This window comes from Salarias fasciatus, chromosome 16 (genome assembly GCF_902148845.1).
Source record: "Salarias fasciatus chromosome 16, fSalaFa1.1, whole genome shotgun sequence".
Classification (NCBI taxonomy): domain Eukaryota; kingdom Metazoa; phylum Chordata; class Actinopteri; order Blenniiformes; family Blenniidae; genus Salarias; species Salarias fasciatus.
Window position 1 is genome coordinate 17417736 of NC_043760.1, and position 24458 is coordinate 17442193.

Below are 24458 nucleotides of genomic sequence, written 5' to 3' on the forward strand. Positions count from 1 at the left end.
CATAACCAAGCCAAGCTTGAAAGGCTGCAGCACATGAATAGAAATTGCAGTGATATTTAACATAATTGTTTTGAATTGGCTGTAAGATTTTAAGCTGTGTGGGAATTCATTGTCTTGGTTAACCATGGCTCCCACCCAGGTAATTATTTCAAGTGTGCATGCTTTAAACAGCGTGAACATAAAATGAAGCTGGATTCCTGTCAGTCCACCTCAGCGGCCCACACTCAGAACAACAGGCTCCAAAATGAGACCTGTAATGTGAAAATGGGCAATGAGATACAGCAAGACAATGTATAAAAATATGCTAAACAGCAAAGTACAAAGTTTTTTTTTTTTGTTTTTTTTTTTTTATCTGAAGTTGAGGGAGCATTTAAAACTTCAGTTTCTTTTAGAGAAATGGCAGGAGACTAACTGCTTTTCCATTTTCTGCCGCCTTTTAAAAACATGAGCTGCAGCTGGATTTCCATGTCATTCTCCATGATTTTTAATTCATAAAGTTCAAAGACGAAACAGGATCATGACTGGTTATTATATTTCACCCACTGTGAACACACTCTGGTTATCCAACGTGGTCAATTGTGCCTGCTAAACAATGCCGTTTGTACGGTTTTTAGGCTTGAGAAAAATGAATTCCTCAACAAAGTGCACAAAAAAAAGTTCCACAAGCTTGGTTTTCAGAAAAGCTTTCACTGGTTGGGGAATGGAATTTCAGATATCAGCACCAACCCATATCCTAGCAGGTCAAAAAGTCTTTGAGTGCTTCAAACACATTTTGAGTAAGAAATTTTAATTAAAATTCAAACCTTGGATTCTACATTTAGTACAAAATAAAAGTGTAATATTTCGAACAAAACAAAGGACGCTCCAGGCTCATTTATTACCACAGAAAATTTTCTCATTCAATACAAATTGGGAAAAAGAGTAAATATTCAACGATAGTTTTGTTTAAAAATCACAAAGGCATAAAATATAATTTGGGCAAACAGTAACGAAAAAAAAAAAAAAAAAACCCAGAAAACTTTGACTTTGATCATGCATCTATAGTCATAATTTGGCGATGTGTGAATGTGCATGTGTGAAACTGTATTTGAGGGGTGGACACTTTGCAAATACATGGCTGCCCTCTGGGTCTTTTTGCATTATTAATATGAGGATCTGTAGTCGGAGTTCCTATTCAGATATAATATCACTGGCACCTGCATGCAATTTCAACATGATTTCTATTCTGCTCGCCCACCAACCAATTAATCTTCTTCATTGTTATTATTCCGGTGGATGTTGAAACAAAAAAAAAAAAAGAAAAGAAAAAAAAAAGCCCTGCTTCTTTGCTTAAATGCTAAAAACCCCATCCACTCTGTGGAGATAGCTTTTAAAGGCAGAGCTGGTGGGGGGGAGCAATGAGGTAAATTGGACAAAATCGCTGTGAACATTAAAGTGGGCTCCAACAAAAACTACCCTGGGTCACTAATTATTGGCTTTACTATATCCACCTATCAAACGTGAAACTTCAGAATTTTATTAGCGGTAATAGAACAAAGTTTCCTGCTGCTTTACCGAGTTCCTCGGCACCTAAATACCGCTGACCCGATGAGCCGGCAGTCAGCCGCACCGAATCGCCATCCTTGTCAAGTTCAGAAATGTCAAAGTGTTTATTGGGCCAGGAAGGCGAACTGGCATGCATCTGTGAGGAGTTAAATCTGTCATGTCGGCTGTCAGTCACACGTATACCCAGTATATACTGTAGGTTTGAGTCGGCGTGCCCTGTGCCCAGTAGTCAGGGCTCGGGACTGATTACTGTGGCATGAACGGTCAGTGTGCTGGAAGCTCGAGCTGCAGAAGCTGTCAAAACATCTCCAACACTCCAGCTCTTGTTTTGAGTAGCTTATCACCCTGTGAAAGCAACTCTACTGACTTCACTGCAACTCGAAGCACATCTAAGTTTGTGTGAAAGATATATTGTGCTTAAAACTGCTTTGGTATGCTAAGAATGATTTAACATTTTTGTTGAAAAATTTTGAATCTAACAATCTGGAAAATCCAATCATTGCTATCCATTTATTATTGAGCTTGCGTTCACATTACTCAAAGTTTTATTATCTTTTTCTTTTAAAACTTAACAAATTCATTAACATTCTGTACTAATGAAAACGTACCCATTAAAAAAAGTAAAAAAAAAAACAAACGATCAAACCCGCCTGAACTTTACATAAAATACAAAACAAAAATATCAATTCAAATTTTCTTCTTGGAGAGGACACCAGAATTCTTATCATCCAACCAGTGTTAAATACTGATTTAGCCTCATCACACTGAAATGCATCAACTGTCATCTGTCAGCTGCTTGGAATAGTTCACAGTTACTGAACTTCCCTCCAATTGGAAAAAAATAACCCACAAGTATTGAGTTAGTCTTAAAAATGTAAAGAAATGAAAGTACAGATACTTGTGTTCAAATGTAGGAAGTAAAAATATTCAGAAAAAAAATAGCACAGTTAATATTAGTATTACAGTACAAATACTTAGAAGCATGTCAAGGAAAAAGCACATCAATTCATCTTTTTATTATTGTGTTGAGGCTAACAACATAAATACAGTAGTTCATTGTGTCTATATTGACAACGTCAGTTAAATATATGCAGGTTCGCCAGAAATAATAGGAAAGGATTGTTTTTAGTGATGGTGTGAACCACTTTTGGCAGATGGGACACTGTAAAGGAGGACTGACAGAAGGGCCTCCGTTTAGATATATTCTTTGGATTTTTATGTCTCTTCAGGTCTAGATTGAATGCAGGTCTGAGCTGAGACTGGCCTCGCATAAATACTGGATTTGCTTGGAATGAAATATTTACTCACCTGTTTAAGGCTGTTACTTTCAGTGGAAGGTTTTTCCCCAGAGCATTGTGGAGTGTCACGGTATATTCTTCAGCAAAGCTTTGTTTTTTTCTTTTTTTTTTTCTTTTTTTTGCAAAAACTTTAGCAGATGGGCTTCTACAAAGAACATCTCATATCTCACAGTTTTGATCAGTTACTAGTGTAAATTATTTGTGTGAACCAGTTAAACTAATTCCTCCAGCTCACATGTATTCTGGGTTATGATTTGGGTGTCTTCTTTGCAAGGGAAGGTAGCGCCAGCTCTAACTCATCTCCAGAGATAAAAAATATATGGGTCGCAGAGTTAAATGTCTTTTCTTTAGTACTTTACCGTAAGAGGGGAACAGTTCTAGTGAAACTCAAATTCAGCATGTCTCAGTGTTGGAAAAAAACAAACAAACATTACACTTAAATTAGACATTCCAGTAAGAGCAGGTAGTTAAACAGTGCTCTCAAATATCATAGGCTATATATCAAATATATAACCCTGATATAGTATTGATCGTATTCGGACTTCCCTGAGAGCTTCAGAAATGCCATTACCGTGACTCATTTAACGTTACAGACAAAATAACTCAACTTCTAAGAAGGCAGGGTATAACTGGAATAGGTGGACATTGAAATGGTCCTCTAATAACTATCTCTGGGAAAATACAGTCCAGCATTCAGCCAAAAAGGACGGCTTAACATGGCAGAGGAAAGCAGGTAAGTTTGATCGTTGATGCATGAGAGTTTACGCTTAGATTAAGAAAGACATTCGTTAGATTTTCATTTTGGTCGTCAAGCAACTTTAATTGCTTTGAAAGGGAGTTCAATTTCACTCTCCACATAAAGCGGAGTAGGTGTAAATCCTCCCATACCCCCCAGCAAATTGTGCCTCCGATATATTGCTTATTAAACCTGCATATAGACAGTAAGATCTCCTGTGTTGTTATGGAGGTTACATTGTGTGCTCCGCATACAGCCTGAATTGTAATGGGAGGGTGAAGATGACAGATGAGGAGGAGAAAAATCACAAGGCAACCCTGCCTCTGTCCAGAGCGGCGCCAGTATTGATGCATTTTCTCTGGAAAAGTAACAGTATTTTCTCATATGTAGAGCCCCCTGGATCATCCCTTTGACTGAGCCTCAAACTGCCCTTGAACACCTCTGCACCACTCAATTCCATTTCATCCATACCCAAGTGGTTTTAGGAATTACCTCATACAGTGTATTCGTGAGGCAATACGACCTGACATTTAGGTGATAGGGGATGTTTTCTGATTGCTTGAGCAGCCATGGATAATCATTTAACCCTCCATCAGATAAACTTTGCTGGGAAAGTGCACTTTCATTGCTCTCTCTCTCTCTCTCTGTATATATATATATATATATATATATATATATATATATATATATATATATATATATATATATATATATATAGCACAGACCTTCCTCAGACAACTTCATCTGTCTTTCAGGCATGAAATAGGGACCTGTTGTATGCTGGGATGCTGGGAAATTGGAAACAAAATGCTTACTCAATTGGAGAATAAAGTGGAGAAAACACTGCAGATCTCTGGAGCATCTGTCACTTCAGCTGAAGTTTTCTATCTTAAATGGTGCCTGCAACTTCAAAAACCTCCTTTTTTCATTACAACAGAGTGAAAATAATAAACACGTCGACAACAATGACAATTACCTTGGATTTGACATGTTTTTTTTTGACAACTTCAGAAAGCAGATGTTTAATATAAGCTGTGACTTTAAAGTGCATGGAGTGACCTTGACTGGACGGTAAAACCCTGGCTTCTCATGTGTGTATTACTAACTAGGTAACACGAATCAGAGACGGATTCTATCTAGGATCACACTGAGTTGGTGGTGAATTGGTCAAACTTTTGTTTGTTGCAACTGAATGCATGAATGTTGAGGAATGTTTTGAGAGACTTCTTCAGTATGTATATATGCTTCTCTACACAGTTCAGCAAGTGCTCTACTCTGAAATTTTAATCTAAATGGAGCTCAGAAAAGAAGTCCAGAAACTTCTAAATGAAGACCAGACTGGTTTTCTGAAGGATTTTTTCCTCATTCCTCACACTTTCCAATTCACTGAAACTAAATTCAGAAAGGTTAGAGACTGTTAGGCCATGTCACACACACAAAAAATATATAAATAACATGCTTGCAAGGAATTTTTTTTGAACACCTGCAAATGTTTCGAGGTATTTTGGAAACTTGCTGCCTCGAAAGAAGAGAGCTTTAGCGATAATCCACTTCTAAGCACTGATGGAGGCATTTCAAGGCAAGATGTGAGGAACTTGTTCCCCAACATCATTGTTAAAATGTACCTCGCCGCACCTTTTTATATAACAACTGATGTGAACTTGATCAAGTATGAGAAAAAAGGCTTTCTTTGTGGAGCAAAGTAGTAAAACTTCAACCAGAAATGAAAGAGACAAAACAGGTAAAATCCATTTATATTAATGAGGGTGGAAGCTTCTGCTGACAATGGGGACCCTGTGACACCAGACCAGGGCAACAGGCGGCGGCTGAATGACTGTCTGACTTAGACAGATCCAATTAAAAATGCCTTTCATCAAACAATGACACAGTGTAAGTCAAGACGACTGCAGACGGGTTTGTTTTTGTGTTCACTTATCATCCATAAATAACTGCTGTGTACTCCCTCGCCCGATATCACAGTGGGAATGTGAGAGCTCCTTAAAATCAACACCGTCTCTGCACGCACAGACAGCTGGGTCAGCTAATGCACTTCACTGATTACAAGATAAGCTGCTTCCACTGGAAACAATAATGTATGTGCATCCACAAACATAGCAGTTGGTTACTGTTTATGACAGCATATCAGAATCGAGTAAACAATCCTTTCGTCTCTGCTGATGTGTCGCTCCTTGTTCCCTCCGTCGGCTGTGCCTGTCTCACCCTGTCAGAGCAGGAATGATTGAAACGAGGCAGCCGTGGATATGTGGATATGTATGCAGGTATTCCCCGCAGTCACTCTAAGCATTCATGCTGCAACAGCTCCAGACCCCCACTGCTCTCTCCACAGAACTGTGAATGTACTGTAAAATACGAGTTGAAACTTTTTTTTCAGACTCACACCTCGGAAACAAAGAGATGTTGCAGATCATGTCAACAACAATTCATCTCCAGGGCTCTGACTGGTGTATATGAGCAGAATGTGATTTGTGATGAAAGCACATGGAGGGATGCTTTCCGGGACGGTTGGGGTGGGAGGGGTGAGTTTAAAAAAGTACTAAATACAGGACAAAATATAATTAATTCTATTAAAGCACAAAGCATTGCAACTTGATGCTTTAGTGAAAAATGAATAAAAGGAGGTACTGAGTAAAGACCACGGTAAATGTTTCAGGTGCTTCGATTGGAGAGCTTTCAAAGTATCCAAAGCAAATGGCATTCATTCCTTATGCATCAGCCAATGACACCAAATTCAACCTGCATTCACCCAAACTTTACTAACTTGTGTGAAGAAAACATCATTGTAAGTGTACAAGTCCATGGACGAAGACATTTTAAAGATTTATTTTAATGGATAAGTAAAGCAAAAAGATTATTCTCTTCCATAAATACAATCAGTTCAATAGAGGGTGCTGATGCAAATGTGAATTATCCTGATGGATGAATTCAGCCTATTCTCTCATTTCAGCAAGAGGGTGTAATTATTTAACTGTTCATTTTCTCCATTCATGCTGAGGGACATTAAATAAGTGGATTGTGGAAGGCTAGGTCAAGCTACAGTAAAGCTTCCATTCAACAGTATACCAATTCCACCTTGTTTCCATCAGGGTTTCTCTATATTCGATAGTGAAATCTTACAAAATCTAGCAGCGACTCTGAATGGACGACGTCCTTAAAGGATTGAGGACACAAAAATACGGCGTCAAAATCGTGGATGTTATTTTTCTCAAAGTGTGTATGTGTGTGTGCGTGAGAGATAAAGCTGAAGGAGAGAATCTCCATCACTGTTCCAAGTAATATCTGGAAAACACAGCTTGAATGTGCAGACGGGCTGATAATTAGCAGCTGATTTTTCCAAGGTCAACTAAATTTATATGTTAAGTACAACAGCGAAATTAGTGAAGAATTTCCTTTCTGTAGAAAAACCCTGACCATGAGAACAGAGGATATTGAGTTTGCATGAAAAATCATATTCTGCAGTGACCGAACATGCTCGGTCTTTATGTGGTAACTATTTATTATCATGTAAATCATATAATTAAAGATTTGCCTTACAAGTGGTGCTTGGCCTGAGCTTTACTGCGTAAAATTAACATAAAGAAACAGAAAAAAAAAGAGTCACACTCACTGACTCACAGAGAGGATGACAGATTTAAGAAATTCAAATCAAATTCCTCCAAAATGTATTACTCATTTCAAAATATTTCCTCATATTACACAGAGTCTACTGAAGAAGTGTATTGTTATATGGAAGAAAAGAAAACGGCGCTTTAGGGGACGGTGGAGTTCAAAAGAAATTTATAGTGCATCCACAAGCAAATAGGAAAAATTTTGCTGTTGTTTTTGTCCTGTTGGAGGAAAATGCTCTATACTGTGATCAGCTTGGAGTTTTCAATGGGGAAGTCTTTCTTCCCACCTGTGACTCCTCTGTAATCTGCCCTGCCTTCCAGTTGGAAACATTTGACAATGAAGACATTAAAGGGTCTGGTGCTGGGAGAGGGACAGCGGAGGAAAATCACTGCTACTGCATCAGACTTGATTGATGTGAAGTAAATATCCGCTCAGCTCAGAAAAAAAAAAAGGCGCTCATCTTTTAAATTGGCTGCAAAAGCAAATTGGCCATCACTGTTCTTCCTGTGCTTCCTTCCTGCTTACTTTCCCAGGTTTTCTTTGATTTACTTTTTCATTATTATTTTGTTGAGCCATTGCTGGAATGCAATTCAGGACATGTGATGTTTTATTTGTAAGTTTTTGGATGAAATATTCATAATGTTTCATTTATTCTTTGTGTTTATTTAAAGGGGCTGTATCATGCAAAATTCACTTTTTGTATGTTTTAACCTTGTTATATAGTTATGTACTCACCTAAAACACCCCCAAAGCGTTTTTTTTCCTTTGTGCCGCGTGTTTAAGCTTTCCTCCTGTTTGTGCTGCTCAGAGAGGCAGCCCCTCCCGCACCCGTGAAAACGCTCTGTTTTCCCACGTTGACGTCACACTGTGAAGATAGCTCCCCTGAGCCCCCCTCCCGCAGACCCTCGGCAATCAGCGTTGCTGCTTTTTGTAACTCCAATTTCAAGGATAAACTTTGACCATCGTCTGAAAGCAACAGTCAAGCAAGAGCAAGAGTCTGAAGGGTCTGAAGGATCTGTGCTTGGTGAGTTTCTCACAGGAAAAGACGTTTTTGCGCGTGGAGAAGCGAGAGCTAAAGAGCTAAAGCTAGCTAGCGTATTTGTTTTGAAGCGCTGATTGGTTGAAGTACGCTGTCAGTCAAAGTCCACAGGGGGAGAGGCGGGATTTTCAGTGAAACGGAGCGTTTTCTCTTCCGGGTTTCAGAATTAGCCCCAGAAAATCTTTTATTTCACACAAAATTACTTTTCCTTAGCGCCAAAAAATAAACTATTACCATGTTAGAGCCATTTCTAGGGTTTGGATTAGCTAAAAAAGCATGATACAGCCCCTTTAATTTATTAAATGTTTCCTCAAAAATAAAATCATATTTCTTTCAATGTAACTTTTTTTTTAAATATAAGATGTAAGCAGGATTTTTTTTTCGCTCAACATTGTGCTTGTTGTCCACTGAGCACATGTTTTTATTTCCAGTAAATTGCTGCAAAGGAACTGCAAAGGCGTATAGTTAACTGTGTGAAAATCCAAAACTATTTATGCAAGATTATATTTCACCTTTATCCAATCTTATGTGTGAGACTATGAAGATAATACTGACTGTGAGATGGAGTAACAGATAATTGTTCCTGTGAACTTATTTAATGACACTTTTCCACGTGTGCTGGAAGGATCCTTCTCCCTAAATATCTACAGGTTTCAGGAACATCACACTTAGCCTTTTTTCATAAAGTGTGGTTTCCATCCAATATGTTAGCTGTGAGCTTGTTAATTTGAGATTATATTCATTTACAGTACGTCTAACAAATGGCCCAGAGTGAAGTGAAGGCAATATGTAAAGTGATAAGAACTCCTGTTAAGACTGGGAGCTGGCATCGCTTAACAACTCGGCTGTGACTGTGAGTGAAAATATCCCAATATGCTTTCACGGTAAAGCCTGATAAGCCAATTAAGGCAGCAAAAGTGACCAACTTGTCAACTTTCGGGAACAGTAAATACACCACAGATAATTTCATAAGCCTGTTTCCTCAAACCCGACAAAGCGCCCAGTCCGAGCTGTCCTGTCAAAACTCATTAGACTCTCCTGCTGGCTAATTTACTTTGACCCACCACTGCCTTCCTGATAAACATACACATGATCCATTGTGACAGAATAATAAAACAGAGACAAAAAAGGGTGCAATTAGGTTTATAATCTATGGAGATAAGCAATTAATGCCTAGTAGGAAGCTGTGATTCTGACTTTTAATCAGGCCAGCGTTTTCTGTGCCTATAAACCTGATGATGGTCCCCGATGAATAATGCATGCTTCGTTAACGCTGATGTTCCTTTCGCCAAACGTGATGATATGGCTGAGCACAATGGATCACATTATACCTGGAGGTTCGTGTCCTGCAGCGCTGCTGAAAACATCTCGGATTTCCAGCTGTGCTGGCTTTACTTTGATGAATTTTATTGCTAGTCTTAGTTTGGGTGAAGCATATGAAATAGGTATTACAGTTTATAGTTAGCTCCAGTTTCAATCAAACTGGACGTAGTGATTGTTGTCTGCCAAAAATGTAGTAGAGTTGCTTTCTCTTCAGGTGGGTGGAGCACAGCCTCATTAATCATTGAGGCTCGAGAGCAGAACTGACAACAGCCCCAGTGTGCTTCTGCATCTTTTTGGAAATGCTGAAAACTTGAGTCCGCTGGTTTCTTTTCCCCTCTGAGACACCCGGTTCGGTTACTGTTCAGTTTGTTTTACTGCTCAGTGATTCACTCAGGCACTCATCTGACTCACCCCGATAACACACACCTCATTTCAGTGTCTCTCAGATTAGGAGTTCCCAACGTGTGAAGAGATGAGTGAGAGAGTGATTCACATTGAAAGTCCCCAGATTCGCACATGCCTTGTCTCACATCATGTACCAATTTATAACTGAATACCTGACTTTTCCCAATATACTTCACATAAAACAACATTAACAGCTTTACAATTTAGCTTTAAAGGTGCATTAAGGAGTTTTTCAACTTTAAAAATACTTATTTTCCACAATAAATATGTTACAAATATTCAATGATGTGTACAATGTGCCCTGACATATTCATTGCAAGTACCGCTAACAGCGCTAAATTGTAACTTGAAACTTGCCGTGCCGGTCCGGCAATTTGTATTTCTTGAGGAGAATTTGAGAGGATGTGACGTAATGAACGCGCCCGCTGGCCTGACTTGATTAGCTTTCGTTTTGTCCGCCATTACTCCGCCAGATGCTTAGCGAGCAACAACTGAGCAGGATCTTCCAGAAAGTAAGAAAAGACCGGCTTCTAGCACTGACACAACTCCAGCACAGACTCCACCAGGCAAAAGAAACTTAAATTTTACTTGAGCGCTACTAAAAGACCGAGGGAGGAGGCTGACTGAAAGTTACAAATATACCTTACTTACTTCAGTTGAAGCCATTCTTGCGAATCCATCACCACTTCTGCGTGCCAAGGCTGCTAATACAGTTACGTGCACGTACATGGAAGCAAGCCACAGGCACGAGCGTTTCACTAAGCTGCCGTTATGCCCAAGGCCTGCAGGGGCCGTTGTTTCGAATGAAACGTGCAAACTCCTTAATGCACCTTTAAGATCTATTCAAATTGCCTAATTCAAACATGAGTATTCATAAAAGTATTAATCATTTCATCTCTCACATCCTGTTCTTCACAAAAAGGAAAAGAAACTTATCAGGCTATGAAAAAGCGTCCACTTGACTCCCAGATTTTTCCTGTTCCTGCACCAATCCAAAGATTTCAAACGGTGTCTTCAATTATTCTTAGTCTCTTAATAGAATCACCCTTGATTTTCCTGTGTCTGAGGATTTATCTTTTTTGTCAAGCCTGTGCAGCCAGGATTATGACAGCTATAAGTCTAGAATAATATAATCATAACCGTGATATAAATATATGTTTTCCTCTCTTGATCCTGAGCCAATGCCCTGTGTGTCTTCAGATGTGCTGTGCCTCAGGACTTCCAAATTAAATCCATAAATTGTTGTCAGACTTCCAGAGGTTGATGATAACCCGTTGACTTGAACCAGTGAAGGGAGCAGTGATGCTTCTGAAATCACGCAGCGCAGTGGCTCTCCCGGGACTGGGATTGGAAAAGCACTGAATTTACTGTCACCGAGCACGGTTATCTAAACCCGCTGAATAAACAATTTCATGAAGTGGGAACTATGTTAATTTGTTATTTTGCAAACCATCAGATCAGACGCTAAAGAGATGGATGAAACTCCAGCCAGGAGCCGGTGAGCTCTGCAGAGGCTAAAGGTGGAAAACACAGGGAGGAAACAAAAACACATTTTTCCAACCAGAACCTCTTAAAATTCCTAGCTAGCATGCCGTTTCTTTTTTAGTTTTTAATCCTAACAAAATGTGAAATGCTTAACGTGACAAAGATGATATCAATATCCTCCAGGTCAGTTTAGACCAAAGTGAAGAATTCCCTCTTAATACGTGTGAAAGTTTGAATCACACATCTATCTGAAGGTACGAATTGAATATCTTACATCAATCTGTGGATGATTAATCTTTAATAGTGTCGAGGAATTAGAGAGTATTCTGGGAAGTTTTCTGACAAACTTTGGGGAAAAAAAAAACACATCCTGCCTTGTTTAACATTTTACAAAAAACATTGAAACATATGAGCATGTTTCCCAATCGTCAACATACTGTGTTGTATTTATGAGAGCAGAATAAAAAAAAAGTATGTGCAAGAGATTTCTAATTTCATGAACGCAACATGTTGCTGAGGGACATGCGACGCCTTACCTTCAGCGCTCACACAGGTGATATTGTGGACCGCAGATCCAGGACCACAGGAGCTCTTATTGGGAATGCATCCTCCTTCTTGGTCAACCTGCCACAGGTAGCAGGAAGGATCCTCACAGGGAATGAACTCTGTCAGATGAGGGCAAGTCCCCAGAGCGCTATCGGTCTGCCACAACACGTCTCTTCTCCTCTGTCTGAAGCCTGATGGAACAGGAAAGGTTGTCAGAGAAAACACACCGACATTTCTGCATGAAGCAAGAAGCATATTGGAGCAGCCCCTCGGGGCCGTCTATACTTAAATAAAACACAAACAATCTTGCCTGCAAATACGATTTACATTCAAGTAGACAAGGCAGAATACTTAAATGCATGTAGTTTAATATCAAGTATCTGATCCACAGATTACCGTACATGTTTCTTAGGCGTCATTTAGACGTAAAAGTAGGAACTGAAATCAAGAATGGGAAAAAAAAGGTATAAAAGCACCTGTTTGTTCTGTTCATTTTTGCCAGTGCCAAGAACGCAATGTTTTCTCGACAAAGTAAGTGCAAAGCTCTGCCATAATTCTCTTTCAGCAAAATGATGAAACTCAAGATTCATCCGGAGTTAAAGTGTTTAATCAACTTTTCTTTTTTTTTTTTTTAATAATCTAGTTAGAGTGAGATATGTTGTAATGAGGGGCAAGTACTAAATCTAAATTATGAAGCTTAATTTCAAAAGAAGGAGCTCTGCACAGTGTGAAGTATTACTGAAACTAAGTGAAACGCAGAGTCCACGTTCAGACTTTCCACATTAAGGAATTAGAGATTTAAAATTAGGAGAGATGCAATAAAAATCCCCTTTGTCAAACTGATTTGCATGCTTTGACATTTTTAATTATTTAATGCTCACTTTGTTGAGTAAATTATTCCACTGAAAGGTTTAAGATGTTGTATAGGTGTCATTACCATAAATTGTTGCATCAAATCCAAACTCACTTCGTCACATTGCAGTTGATCTCACCCTGTTCGATTCCCAGGGGAAGTGTAGGAAGTAGTAAGTCAAGTCTCATAGCAAAGGAGAAAGTGCGTTACGGAAAAGTGACTGAGTAGAGTCAAGTTGAAGTAGTTTTGTAGTTTTTTTTTTTTTCTACTGACACCTACCTGCCTGTCCTATTACTGAATCTCACTTTCTTGTCGCCACTGCTGCCGTTCGGGTTCTGAACTGAACTGTTCCCTGTCTGAGTTGCACTGACTCCTCAGTTACGCCTATTGAATTAAGAATCAAAATAGCGAAGACCCTCTGCGGCTGCCACTCTAAATGATCTCAGTTGCTCGGCACTGTAGTTTCATATTAGTAGCTGTGACACTCATTAGTGACTATTTTGATAGTCTACTTGAAAGACCACAGTTTCACTGGCATCTAAGGATCATGATTGAACTTTTGGAGGCTTGCTTTGCTTTGCACCTAAATTGAAAGGCGCTTCACGGAAATGTTTGGAACCTTAGAAAAAAAAAAAAGGAAAAAGACTAAAACTGTGCAGTTGGCTGTAATAAGGAAGTGTTTCCTCCATGGTGTCAACTTAGTGTAACTTCAGCTCAGGACTTGGCTATTTTTTTTCACACCGAGTGACAACCAACTAGAAAAATTCTCAGTGGTCGGTCGGAGACTATGAATGTCCCCGACACACGGTCACTCAATCCTCTGCACATTTCAGGTGCTCCTCTGGCCCATCGAACCCAACTTAAATGACAGGCGGTCATCCAGCAGTGCAGGAATGTAATAATGACCCGTGCGTTTCAGTCGGATGTGCTGCAGCAGGTTGAGACATAAATCCTCAGACAGCCAGAACTACTGCTCTAAAATGTCACATCCACTAAAAAAAAAACACCAGAGGGGGCATATTTTGGCCACACCACAAGCAAATGTTTCACAAGAGGTGTAATATTTAGCGTCTTTATTGCTATTCATGCTGATTCTCTAAAAACAACAATTGGAAATTCAACACCAAAAAGCCTCATGTTTGAAGATTCGTAAACTTTTAGTGAGTTTGTCAGCCTAGTAATGTACTTTTATGATGACATGTATTTTTCCACCTGTACCTATCATCATCCCATTATGTTTTAGCAGCTTTGAATAAACCATATCATTATAAAAGCTGGTTGCTGAATTTTTGTCATTTATTTTAGTTGTTTTGCTGATGTCTGGTAGTCCATGGATGTTTTAAGATGTACTAACATGGGGGGACCCAAAAGAAACCGGAATTTGGTTGTAACTTCTTATTTCTTACATTTCACAATAAAACACCAGCGTCGCCTTCAAAATAATCTCCATTTGCATTAATGCAACGCTCCAGCTGTGTTTCCCACTTCACAAATGTGTCGGCAAACTCATGCATAATTGTGCCTTTAAGGACCTGCTGCAGTTTTTTTTTTTTTTTGCACCTCCTCTACGTCTGCAAACTGCTGTCTCTTCAGCTGCTTCTTCAACTTGGGGAACAAGAAAAAGTCACACGGGGCTAGATCTGGCGAATAAGGCGGCTGGGGGAGTAGAGTCGTCCCATTCTTCGTCAGAAACTGCGTGACGCGCAACGCCGTGTGCGCGCCATTCTGGCAGAGACCCGGCGCGGCCCCAAATCCTGGCTTATGATCCTCTGGCAGGGACCCCGGGAGACCCCCGTCAGATCAGCCACCTCTCCAATGCCCCAGCGTCGATCTGCCATCACGCCGCTTCAATTTCCCCGACAATTTCGTAGGTGGAAGGTCGTCCTGATGTGGGCTGATCGTCAATGGACATCTGGCCCTTTTCAAACCGCCCGAACCATCACAGACCTGATTCTTCCCCAGAGCAACATCCTTGTAGGCTTGCTGCAACAAGGTGAGTGTTTCTGCTGCTCTTTTTCCAAGCAAAAAGCAAAATTTAATGTTCGCGTGCTGCTCTAGCTTTCCAACCAATGTCGCCATTGTGGAGAAATCGCAGTGGGGCGCCGCACTCTGTTACTATAAATAGCGCGTGACAGACGTCAGTGTCACTCTGGGATCTCAGATTTTTCACAGATATGCACGAGGCTTACCTGTAGCACATCTGACGGCCAAAAGTCGAAACTCATTATTAGTATTTTATGATCAAATTCCGGTTTCTTTTGGGTCCCCCCTCGTAAAACATCATCCCTCGATTAACTCACATCATTTTAGCCAAACTTCATGAATCATGACGGTGCTGACAGCTGAGCTGATTCACTGTATTACTACAAAATATAGTTGTGTTGCTGAAGAAAACCTAACTGATAGAGACAATAAGAGACAACTCAAGAGCTGTGCCACCGATAAACTGGTTTCTTTTCATTAGAAGGAACTGGTAATGTAACTTTGTAACTTGTTTAAAGGTGTGATGACAGTGTTTGCTTACACAAACACATTCAACATATATTCAACTACACAAATATCATAATATTTTTGTCCCTTGATACTTTCACTATATTATCTAAATTAGACACCTGGCATCTACAGTGCTGTGAGAGTTAATCACTTTTTTTGCCATAAATAATAAACTATGTGGAGAAAAACAGGACTATTTTTTAAATAGTTTGATTTGATTAAAGAGTTGAGGGCAAAATGTGAGCTCTTCACGTTACAGAGACACTTTTAAGTAAAACTGCTTTAAAAATAGCATCCAGTGATTTTGTTTGGTTTATGAAAATAATTTGCTTCAGCAATGATGGAATTACCTGATCAGAAGTGAGGATTATTATTCTCTTTCTGTATTTTTCCCACATAACACTTTCTAAGATGAACAGAATAACTTGTGCGAGTTGTAAAATACCGATTTAATTCCATTTTGTAATCACTAAACATTTCTGAGGGCTATGAGCACATATTGCTTGAGGACTAATGGCTCACCGAGTGGCATCTCACACCGCTGGACTATCACACCACCTCACGAATGTACTTTCTGCTCAGCTTCCCTGATCGATCATAAATGCATTCGATCATCATTTCTCTCATTGGGAATGTTCTGGTTTGACTTCTCCTGCTGGTGCAACACGGCTGGGACAATAAAACACTCACAAGACGATTTACACGGTGATTAGTAGATTGTCTAATAACATGACAAACATTTTGACATAGTAATTATCATTAAATCAGTTACCTAATCACCCGTAATTACCTAATTGCTCCACATTTGATTCATATTCTCAGCTCCAAAGTATTGATTGGCTCAAAGCTGGATTGTTCATAAAATATTTATTTCTTCATAAAAAGGTCTTCGCTGACTGGACACCTCATGGTCTAATCTATCCTTTCTATTGACTGCTGAGCTCTTTCAATTCCCCAACAACACAGAAAAATGCTCCAGTAGATATAAAGTTGTTAGGATAAAATGCTATTTCAGAGCTCTGGCACTGCCCTCAGTAAAAGTCCACGGAACGAACAGGAGCAGGTTTTCTTTTTGAGCTATATTCATTTTATCGCGGCTCTGACACTTGCCGGAAAGGTGCCACAATTTTTTCCCTCCACAGGTGGGACTGTCAAACCCCTGGATGCCCACTCGGCAAATTACATCCCCCAACCATCTATCGGTGTGAGGCGCCAGTTCATAGGCCCGATCCGAGCGATGCTGCCCGACTGAGCGCTCGAAGAGCAGAGACTGTGGATCGATTGCAGCATTGCCCAAAGCACTTACTGCTGCTCACATCTAAACCACAAAAAACAATTTAGCCGGGCATGCCCCCATGGATATTAATAATTGAAAGGTTTCTTGGTCATACCAGGTTTATTTCAGGGAAACAAGGCCCAACCAGTGATTTTCAGCACACAGCTGATCAGCAATACACCTCCCTCCAGCTCCGAGACTTCAAGTTGAGGCATTACTAAAAAGCTATCCAGTAACCTCCCATGTTCTATTCATTTCCCTATATAGCTGCAAAATGTGATAGGCTGAGATAACACGGGAAAATATGAAGAAGTGCGGAGCACATAAAGCCACTGCCAGGCAATTTAAATTTGTAATTTTTCGTCGAGCAAAGCGGGGCCTACATAAGCGCCTTGGCTGGTTGCATCTACCTGAAAAGCGGGATCCCGCGGGCCCTTCAGTTAGAGACGGATCACAGTTTATTCTGATGTTGTGAAACATAAAGGCTAAGTGCACGCTCAATAGCAGAGAGAAATTCTCTGCAGCTCAAGGGCTACAGGCAAACGACTTGGATCATAACAATACCCTGCTACTCAATAACTGTTCATGGCATTGCAGGCAAGCGGGCGCACCGAGAGCGACTTTGTATTGGTTTCGTACTCTGAAACCTCTGCTGTGCGCTCCGAGTCTTTATGAATGCCATCAAAAGACACGGTGCCACCAGAGAGCCCTGTGCAAAACAGCAGATGCTATGTTTTCCACTCCTTGAGATATATTAATGACACTGTCTGCGTGAGTAGCCGGCTCATCCCGGGGAGATCCAGTGCTGAGAGTGTGGGCACTGACCTGAGCAATCCACACTTCAGTCGCTCCCCGGGGCGCTTTCATGCACATTTACTCACGGCAGGGACGAGGTCACGCTGCCCTTTTAGCGCGCCGCTAACACACTAACAGCTCCGCGCACTGACTGACGGAGACACACACTCTCCGCTCTGCGCACAGTGGCCGGCCTGTCCACGGCAGTCAGATATGACATGCTTTCACCTGTGCGGAGAGACAAGAACATCGAAGCAGCAAAGGTGTGTTGCAGACCTGCATACACTTCCTCCCGAGCACACACACACACGCAAACACACACACCGACAGGAAGCATCTCATCTGCTGATATTCCTTTCACCCTCCTGGGGGCAGGGAGCTGAACCTCAGAAGTGCTCTCTTTCTGTCTTCCGTCTGCTGTGGTTTATGCATGTATTTCCTTCCTCCACAGTGCATTTCTCCTCAGCCCCGCTTATCAACAAACAATTTAAGATTCAAACATACGCTGCCGCACTCTCCTGCTTTGACAACATTGCTCTCTTTCACTGGCATTTTCCCGCTCAGCCTCAGTCAGGCACAACGCCCCACTTCGCCTTTAAGCTCCAGCATTGCCAAGGCAATATAAGATTTACGGTAGGAGCAGCTCTCAATTAAAAACCTCTGCATGGGCAACAGCTTTCAGGTAAGTGCAAAGTCCCCAGCTGACCATAGTGGGAATACACCGCTCTAAGGCAGCAACTGCTGTGAACAGCTGATTGTAACTCAACACACTTAATTGTTTTTGACGGAGCGCTCCTGGTCTCACCGCTGGCCCATCTGTGTAAATATTTATTCGAATGGTAAATCAGATCAGTTAGTTAGGTGGCTATCAGTGGTTTCTTTTTGGAATTATATGCGGCCATCCCTCTGTCTGCCCATCTGCCAAACACCATTCAGCTCTGGAACACAGCTGGAGCACAGAGGCATGTTGGAACAAACTTTGCTTGTTATCTAGTTTTATATACCTTTTCTCAGCAGCATCTGTGACAGAGACAGTCCCCGAATTCGACAAGTGAGAGAATAATTCAGTCTCACAATTTAATCAACATTTTCAATGTATTTTCATTTCTTGAAGGTATTTATGAATGCAAACAATTTTCTGTCGTTTGATTTTGCTTGTTTCGTTATACATTCTTGCATGTAGTTGTGGAAGTTAGCGACTATTTTTCCTTTTGACGCTTTTCTCAATTTATGAAGTGAAATATTACAGCCAATTTTTTTTCAAATCAATCAATCAATCAATGACCGAATTTGATACATTACTAGTTTCACCAACGACAACCTGTAGAAAAGTCTTGTTTCAGTATCATTTCATCCAGAAATGTCCACAGCGATACAGTAGGAAGCAGAGAGGAAGCATTTTATAACACACTTACTTATTTATGTAGCTATCCGTGATTTGTTCCTATTTTGCACAGTTTATATTTGCTTTTTTTCTTGGTCTTCTATTTGCGCAGATATAGGTAAGTAGGAGAACTTAAACCATGTATGGGGAAATGATTCTGGTTTTTCAAGCCTCAACTTGTTGTGAGAAGCATTCGATTTCAATTAGTTAAGTGATGATAAATAGAAAGAATACCGATAACTCTAAATTAAATTGTGCTATGTGTATCTACAGCTACTTCCAGGTCTGCCTATGGACCAGTTTCAAGATACGTATAGGCATACTTCCACTGTTTATATTTAACTTACAACTAACCTACTGCTGAGGTGTGTTAGAGAATTTGAACAAAGCATCAAAGCTAATAACTGTGCTGATAATCTATCATGAAACATGAAGAGATTCAGCCCAGCCATTTCACAGTACATTTCAGTAGTTATCAGCAGTTGGAGAATTCTCTCTTAATTTATTAACACAGAATACGAGAGGTGTGTCCATCATAGATTTCCATATCTATCAAGATTTATGGCTTCAACTTAACAACTAGCTTGGCTTATGAAATATTTCTCAGCTTCTCGGCTCCGCTCATGAATCATTGATGGACAAAACACCTGAATGAAAGCGATTTACTGGTGAGGAGGAACTGTTCAAGTGTCAGGATTTGCTTTCAGCTCAACCAAATTACAAACAAAACAAATCACAAAGACACCGAAAGCTGTTGGATGTTAGCTAAGCTGAGTGAAGTAACTGCTACTCAAGATAAAGTGTCACCAAATGAAAAAAAGCACCCTGATCGCCTCGGGCTTCATTTTCCGTTCTTCAACATCATCCCGGTTGCTAGGCGACCAGTGCGCCACTTGTCGTTGTACCTGTGGGACCAGATGTGCCCCGACCTGAAGACCGTTTAGTTAGCGTCACCTGTCCTCTGAAGGCTCTATACATTCCACATAACCTCAAACTGATTCAGATTGTATTTACAGACTATCCTGCGTTTGAAAAACAAAGAAATCGACTGGTTTGCGTTTGCTTTTTCTGTTTTTTTCAATCAAATGACTGTTTGAGCTGTTTACGCTTGATCTTGGTGATTCAACAACAACTAACAGCTGGATGTGTTTTCAAGTTGTTACTGTTGTAAAATCAGAACTTGATTGACTCATGAAACAATAAAACAGAGATGTAGAAACTATAAAGTGCTTTGCCTTTTTAAACGAGGTGCTAGGAGCAACACAGTTGTCTAGGCATTTGTCATTTTCCTTTCCCGTGCGCACATTACTCATGTGCCAAATGTATTTGCCCTCAAATGAACACCCATGGGTGTGCTGGTCTCAAAATAAGTGTGAAATGACACATCGTTTGCCACATCTCTGTCACGATGCAGCAAACTGATAAAGAAAACCTTTTCTTAAGTGACGGCAAAGTTGTTGTTTTTTTTCCCATTTTAAAATGGCAACAGTACAAAGTTTAAGACAGTGCTTTGTGTCTATGCAAGAGAGTGGACACAATACAGTCAAGCTCCAGCATATCATCAACTGACCATAACAAATTTCTAAGGTCTACATACAGCTGGTTTAAATTTTCTGCATATATGAAAAAGCACAGCGGTCTTTGTATGTGAATGTGAGTAAAGACTCAGAATTTATCAGATAAACCACAAGATCCCCCCATTGTAGTTCTTGCATTTCACAAAAAAAAAACCTGTTCATCACATTCCTTTCCACTACAGTTATAGATCAAGCTCATTTCCAAATGAAGATTCACTTGAAATTTTTCCACAAGCCACAGCTTGTTCACTTTTTATGTCTAATTAACTCCACCATACCTTTCTTCCCCTGTGGCTCCTTGCAGTTGTCGTGTAGGCAGGCACCCCAGGGTGACCAGTGGGAGAGCCAGCATTGGTGCTGGCAGGGAACGGAGCAGTTCTGGACAGCCGAGGGAGGCTCTTCACCGTCGCACAGCCTGGCATGCACAGGCCTGGACACTGAACAAACAGAAGACACGCGGGAAGGGATAAGCCCGGCTCAAGTCAAGACACAAACAGGTAGCGCGTGTGCGTGTGTTCGCGTGCACGTTTCCTGCCAAGTTAACGGTTCTTTGACTAGGAAACCTCTCAACCGCAGTATGTGCTGATGATTGGAGAAGGAGAAATGGGAATAGCATCACAGTGACACAATAATGAACCTTTTAGTAAATACTAAAATTTCATATTTCATATATGACAACTGTATTTGGTTTGTTAAAAATAGCCCACTGTTAATTGTGCTTTCATCAAACATTCATTTCATTAAGTGGTTTTAGAAAGTTTCATGAAAGGCAATCCACAAATCCATTATAATTATTGCTGTTTTCATTTTTTGTACCAGTAGTAGTGGTAGTATAGTAGTAAAAATAGTAGCAGTGATAAGATTACAGCCTTCCTAATTCACTGGCTTAAAAGATAACAGGCTGCCTTCAGTGAAGGCTGTTTTTTTTTTTGTTTTTTTTCACAACAAGTAAACACCTGCAGAAAAAATGTCATCTTGTCAGGCTCAGGATAATGTCAAATAGAAGGCTCAAAGGGGAGATATTAAGTTAAGACATGGTATAACCAATTCTGCTAAGCACGGCTGACACCATCTCCAGATCACAGACAGCTCAGCCGCCTGTAATGGGCTCCGGCATTAGTATCTCACACTGAATCGGAGGGTACTTTTTGCCCGTCCACATCACAGGAATTGATTCAATCTAATATTCCATTTTGATGCACCTCCGCACATCATTGAGAGGCAAATTTCCATTTAAATGAGAGTCCATAGAGAAATTCACTAAATGTCCACCGTGCATTTTGTCCGGTAACCAAAAGTAATTTACATGGTGTTTGATCCGCTTTGTAAAATTAGATGCTTGCTTAAACACATTGATGAAGTGCAGCACAGATTTTTCTGCTTTGTGCCCTGAATCGTTTTTGCGTGTGTGCATGTGTGTGTGTGTGTGTGTGTGTGTGTGTGTGTGTGTGTGTGCTGCAGTGCTACACGTATAGGCACACAGCAGTAAGAATTGTATTTCACTTTACCGAGTCCATATTATATGCATTGTAGTTGCATCTGTTTTTATTAGCTCAGCAGCGACTTTCACATTTAAGTAAACACTGCATTTTTGGGTATCGATCTCTGTCCTTTACATTCATCGCTTGAAAGCGCTCCCTTCATTGATATTCTACACACAGCTTACATATTCACTGTCCAAGTACGCTTCTGATCCTCTAGTATTTCACCGAACACATCTGATGAATTGAGAGAAGAGCAACTGTCAAAACAACTCTGCTACAAACCTGAAGCCACCCTGGGACTCATGTATGAAAATATGGATGGAGATAAAGCTCCTATTATTATTTAAGAAATGGTTATATTTATTAGGCAGGAAACACTGTGATTTGAAAATGAGAATCTTATAGTTGACAGCCATTAAAAACTACCCACTGTGCTTAATTAAAAAGATAAATGAAATACTTAGTATGCATGTGCGCCTCCTTTTTTTTTCCTTGCTTGTGATTTATTTCAGTCAAACTTTATTTTGCTTAATTGATTTTTTTTTTTCCTTTTTCTTTCTAAGGGTGTAACTTTTTGAGAGTTCAAAAACACACACCACCAAGGACAACACTGTATGGTGCAGGTTTGTGTTGCACACAGACCAATCAGTCCCAGAGAGGCAGAGGAAGATGTTGTCAACATGAAGAGTGCAGTGATTTCCGAGATGTTCAAGTATCGAGTTCATGGTCAAAGGATCACTGGGAGAAATACCTTTAACCCTGCTTTAACAGCTAAAACTGCATCAAAAAAAGGCATCCGGTGTCTCATTTGTCCCAAATAAGACATGCAAATGACATAATCTGCATGAGCTGAAAAACAAAGGCAAGTCTTAAATTAAAGTGTCACACTGTAAAATCTGGATCAAGATGCCAGTTTATTTTGTTTGTGTATCATCTCTGCCTCTGGTTCAGCGTGGGCATGATGCCAAGGGCAGAACAATAAAAACATAACAGCCAATGCCCTCCTTGATGCCTAGTTAGGAGCTGCAAGTAAACATGTTCTGCAATACTAAAGGCTTCCTAATCAGCAGAGCTGATTGGATTCAAGGGTGTGTGGAGGGACTTGGCGTCAGAAATTAAATTTCAATCAATCAGCAATATATGAAATAATTGGTTTTTCAAGTCTTATTGTTGAGATGTGTGCATGTGCATTTTATGGTGAGAAGCAGATTCATCAGTTTCATCACTTCCACATGTGATACAGTAATGAAATTATATTGAGGAAACAACAGGATTTCATTCAAGCTATTAAGAAATTAAGACAGACGTGATGTAAAAATCCCCACAGGAGATTCATTTGAACAAATTTATGATTGCTCAGTATACATGTGTGGTTAATTCATATCTCTCAAAGTCATACAACATCTATCTCATCAGTGAAATAGGTGAAATAAAAAGAAAGCAATTTATAGATTTGTGTAAATGGTAATCCAAAAGGAGAAATGTTCAATAATTACTTTTCATTTGACATTGAAGTGCTGATGACAGACAACAAATAACCAAAACAAAGTATCGTTCTGAAAAACTGCAGTATTTTTTAGCCCCTCTAATAGGTTCACACAGTCCAGGAACTCTGTGCAGTTTTCTGATTAACAATTCACAGATTTACACTCCCGGCATCAATAACTCCTCAACAAACCATCATCAACACACAAGTAGCACCTCCTTCCCATCAGTAGGTTCACAACATGCTGCAGACTCATTTTATTTAAAAGTAGCTTTCTTTCAACCAGCAGAAAAATCACCAGTGGATGTGGAGCTGGTGTTGTGCCGAGTTAACGTCACTTGTATTCACCGCAGTGTCACCAAAATACCTGCAACCTTCACTTGTCTCCTGTTGATCGAACGACAACACTCAGCTTGACAAAGAGCTTTTAATTTCCAGCCTTTTGGTGAAGTATCTGTCTTCACTGCTGCAGTTTTGCATTTTGCCGTCGGTCTGTGAGCAATGGCCGCGCACGCCGACACTGGTGCCGTTTCTGCTGCTTGAAAGGAAGCTATTTTTGAATAAAACGAGCTGGAAGCATATTGTTCACCTCCCACCGATGGGAAAGATGTTAAAGAGTTATTGATGTTGGAAGGCCAAATTTGTGAAGTTATTTGGTCTATCATTCATTCATTCATCTTCTCTACCACTATGAGCTGCAATCAGAAAAGTATCTCATAATAACAAGATACGGTTTTGAAAAAATATTTCTTCACTTCATTTCTGCATTTATTTCCATAATATTATACAGTATATTATATTTATGATATCTATAATCTTCAATTACCCTCTAAACTGGATTAACGCTGATGAATATATTTTATTTTACAATGGCTGATGTTGGGTTATTAATCAATACCGCAGACTGTTCATTTATTTATCTATTTTTATCAGTTTATTTTTTCATTTGTGGCTCTTCTCGAGCGCCTTTGATCTTCTGCAACCACTCCATGGAACACACCACGGTGGGTTTGGAAGAATCTGGGGCTGCCAGTATCTTTGGCGGAGACCCTCTGCCTTCACCTCGCCGTTCCCCCCGGGGCTGAGTGATCAGTGTTGCTCTCCCT

The 24458-nt window shown here is 40.2% G+C and overlaps 1 protein-coding gene across 2 annotated transcripts in view; it reads right to left on the minus strand.

Moving 5' to 3' along the window:
* The window catches only part of thsd7ba (thrombospondin, type I, domain containing 7Ba), a 151752-nt gene that overhangs the window by 74911 nt on the left and 52383 nt on the right, over positions 1 to 24458 (minus strand). For both annotated transcript variants that reach the window (XM_030112054.1, XM_030112052.1), the window contains exons 6-7: positions 20661 to 20819; positions 11995 to 12195 (exon numbers count right to left, since the gene is read on the minus strand). In XM_030112054.1, coding sequence (XP_029967914.1) covers positions 11995 to 12195; positions 20661 to 20819 — 360 coding nt within the window. The remainder of the gene's footprint in view (positions 1 to 11994; positions 12196 to 20660; positions 20820 to 24458) is intronic.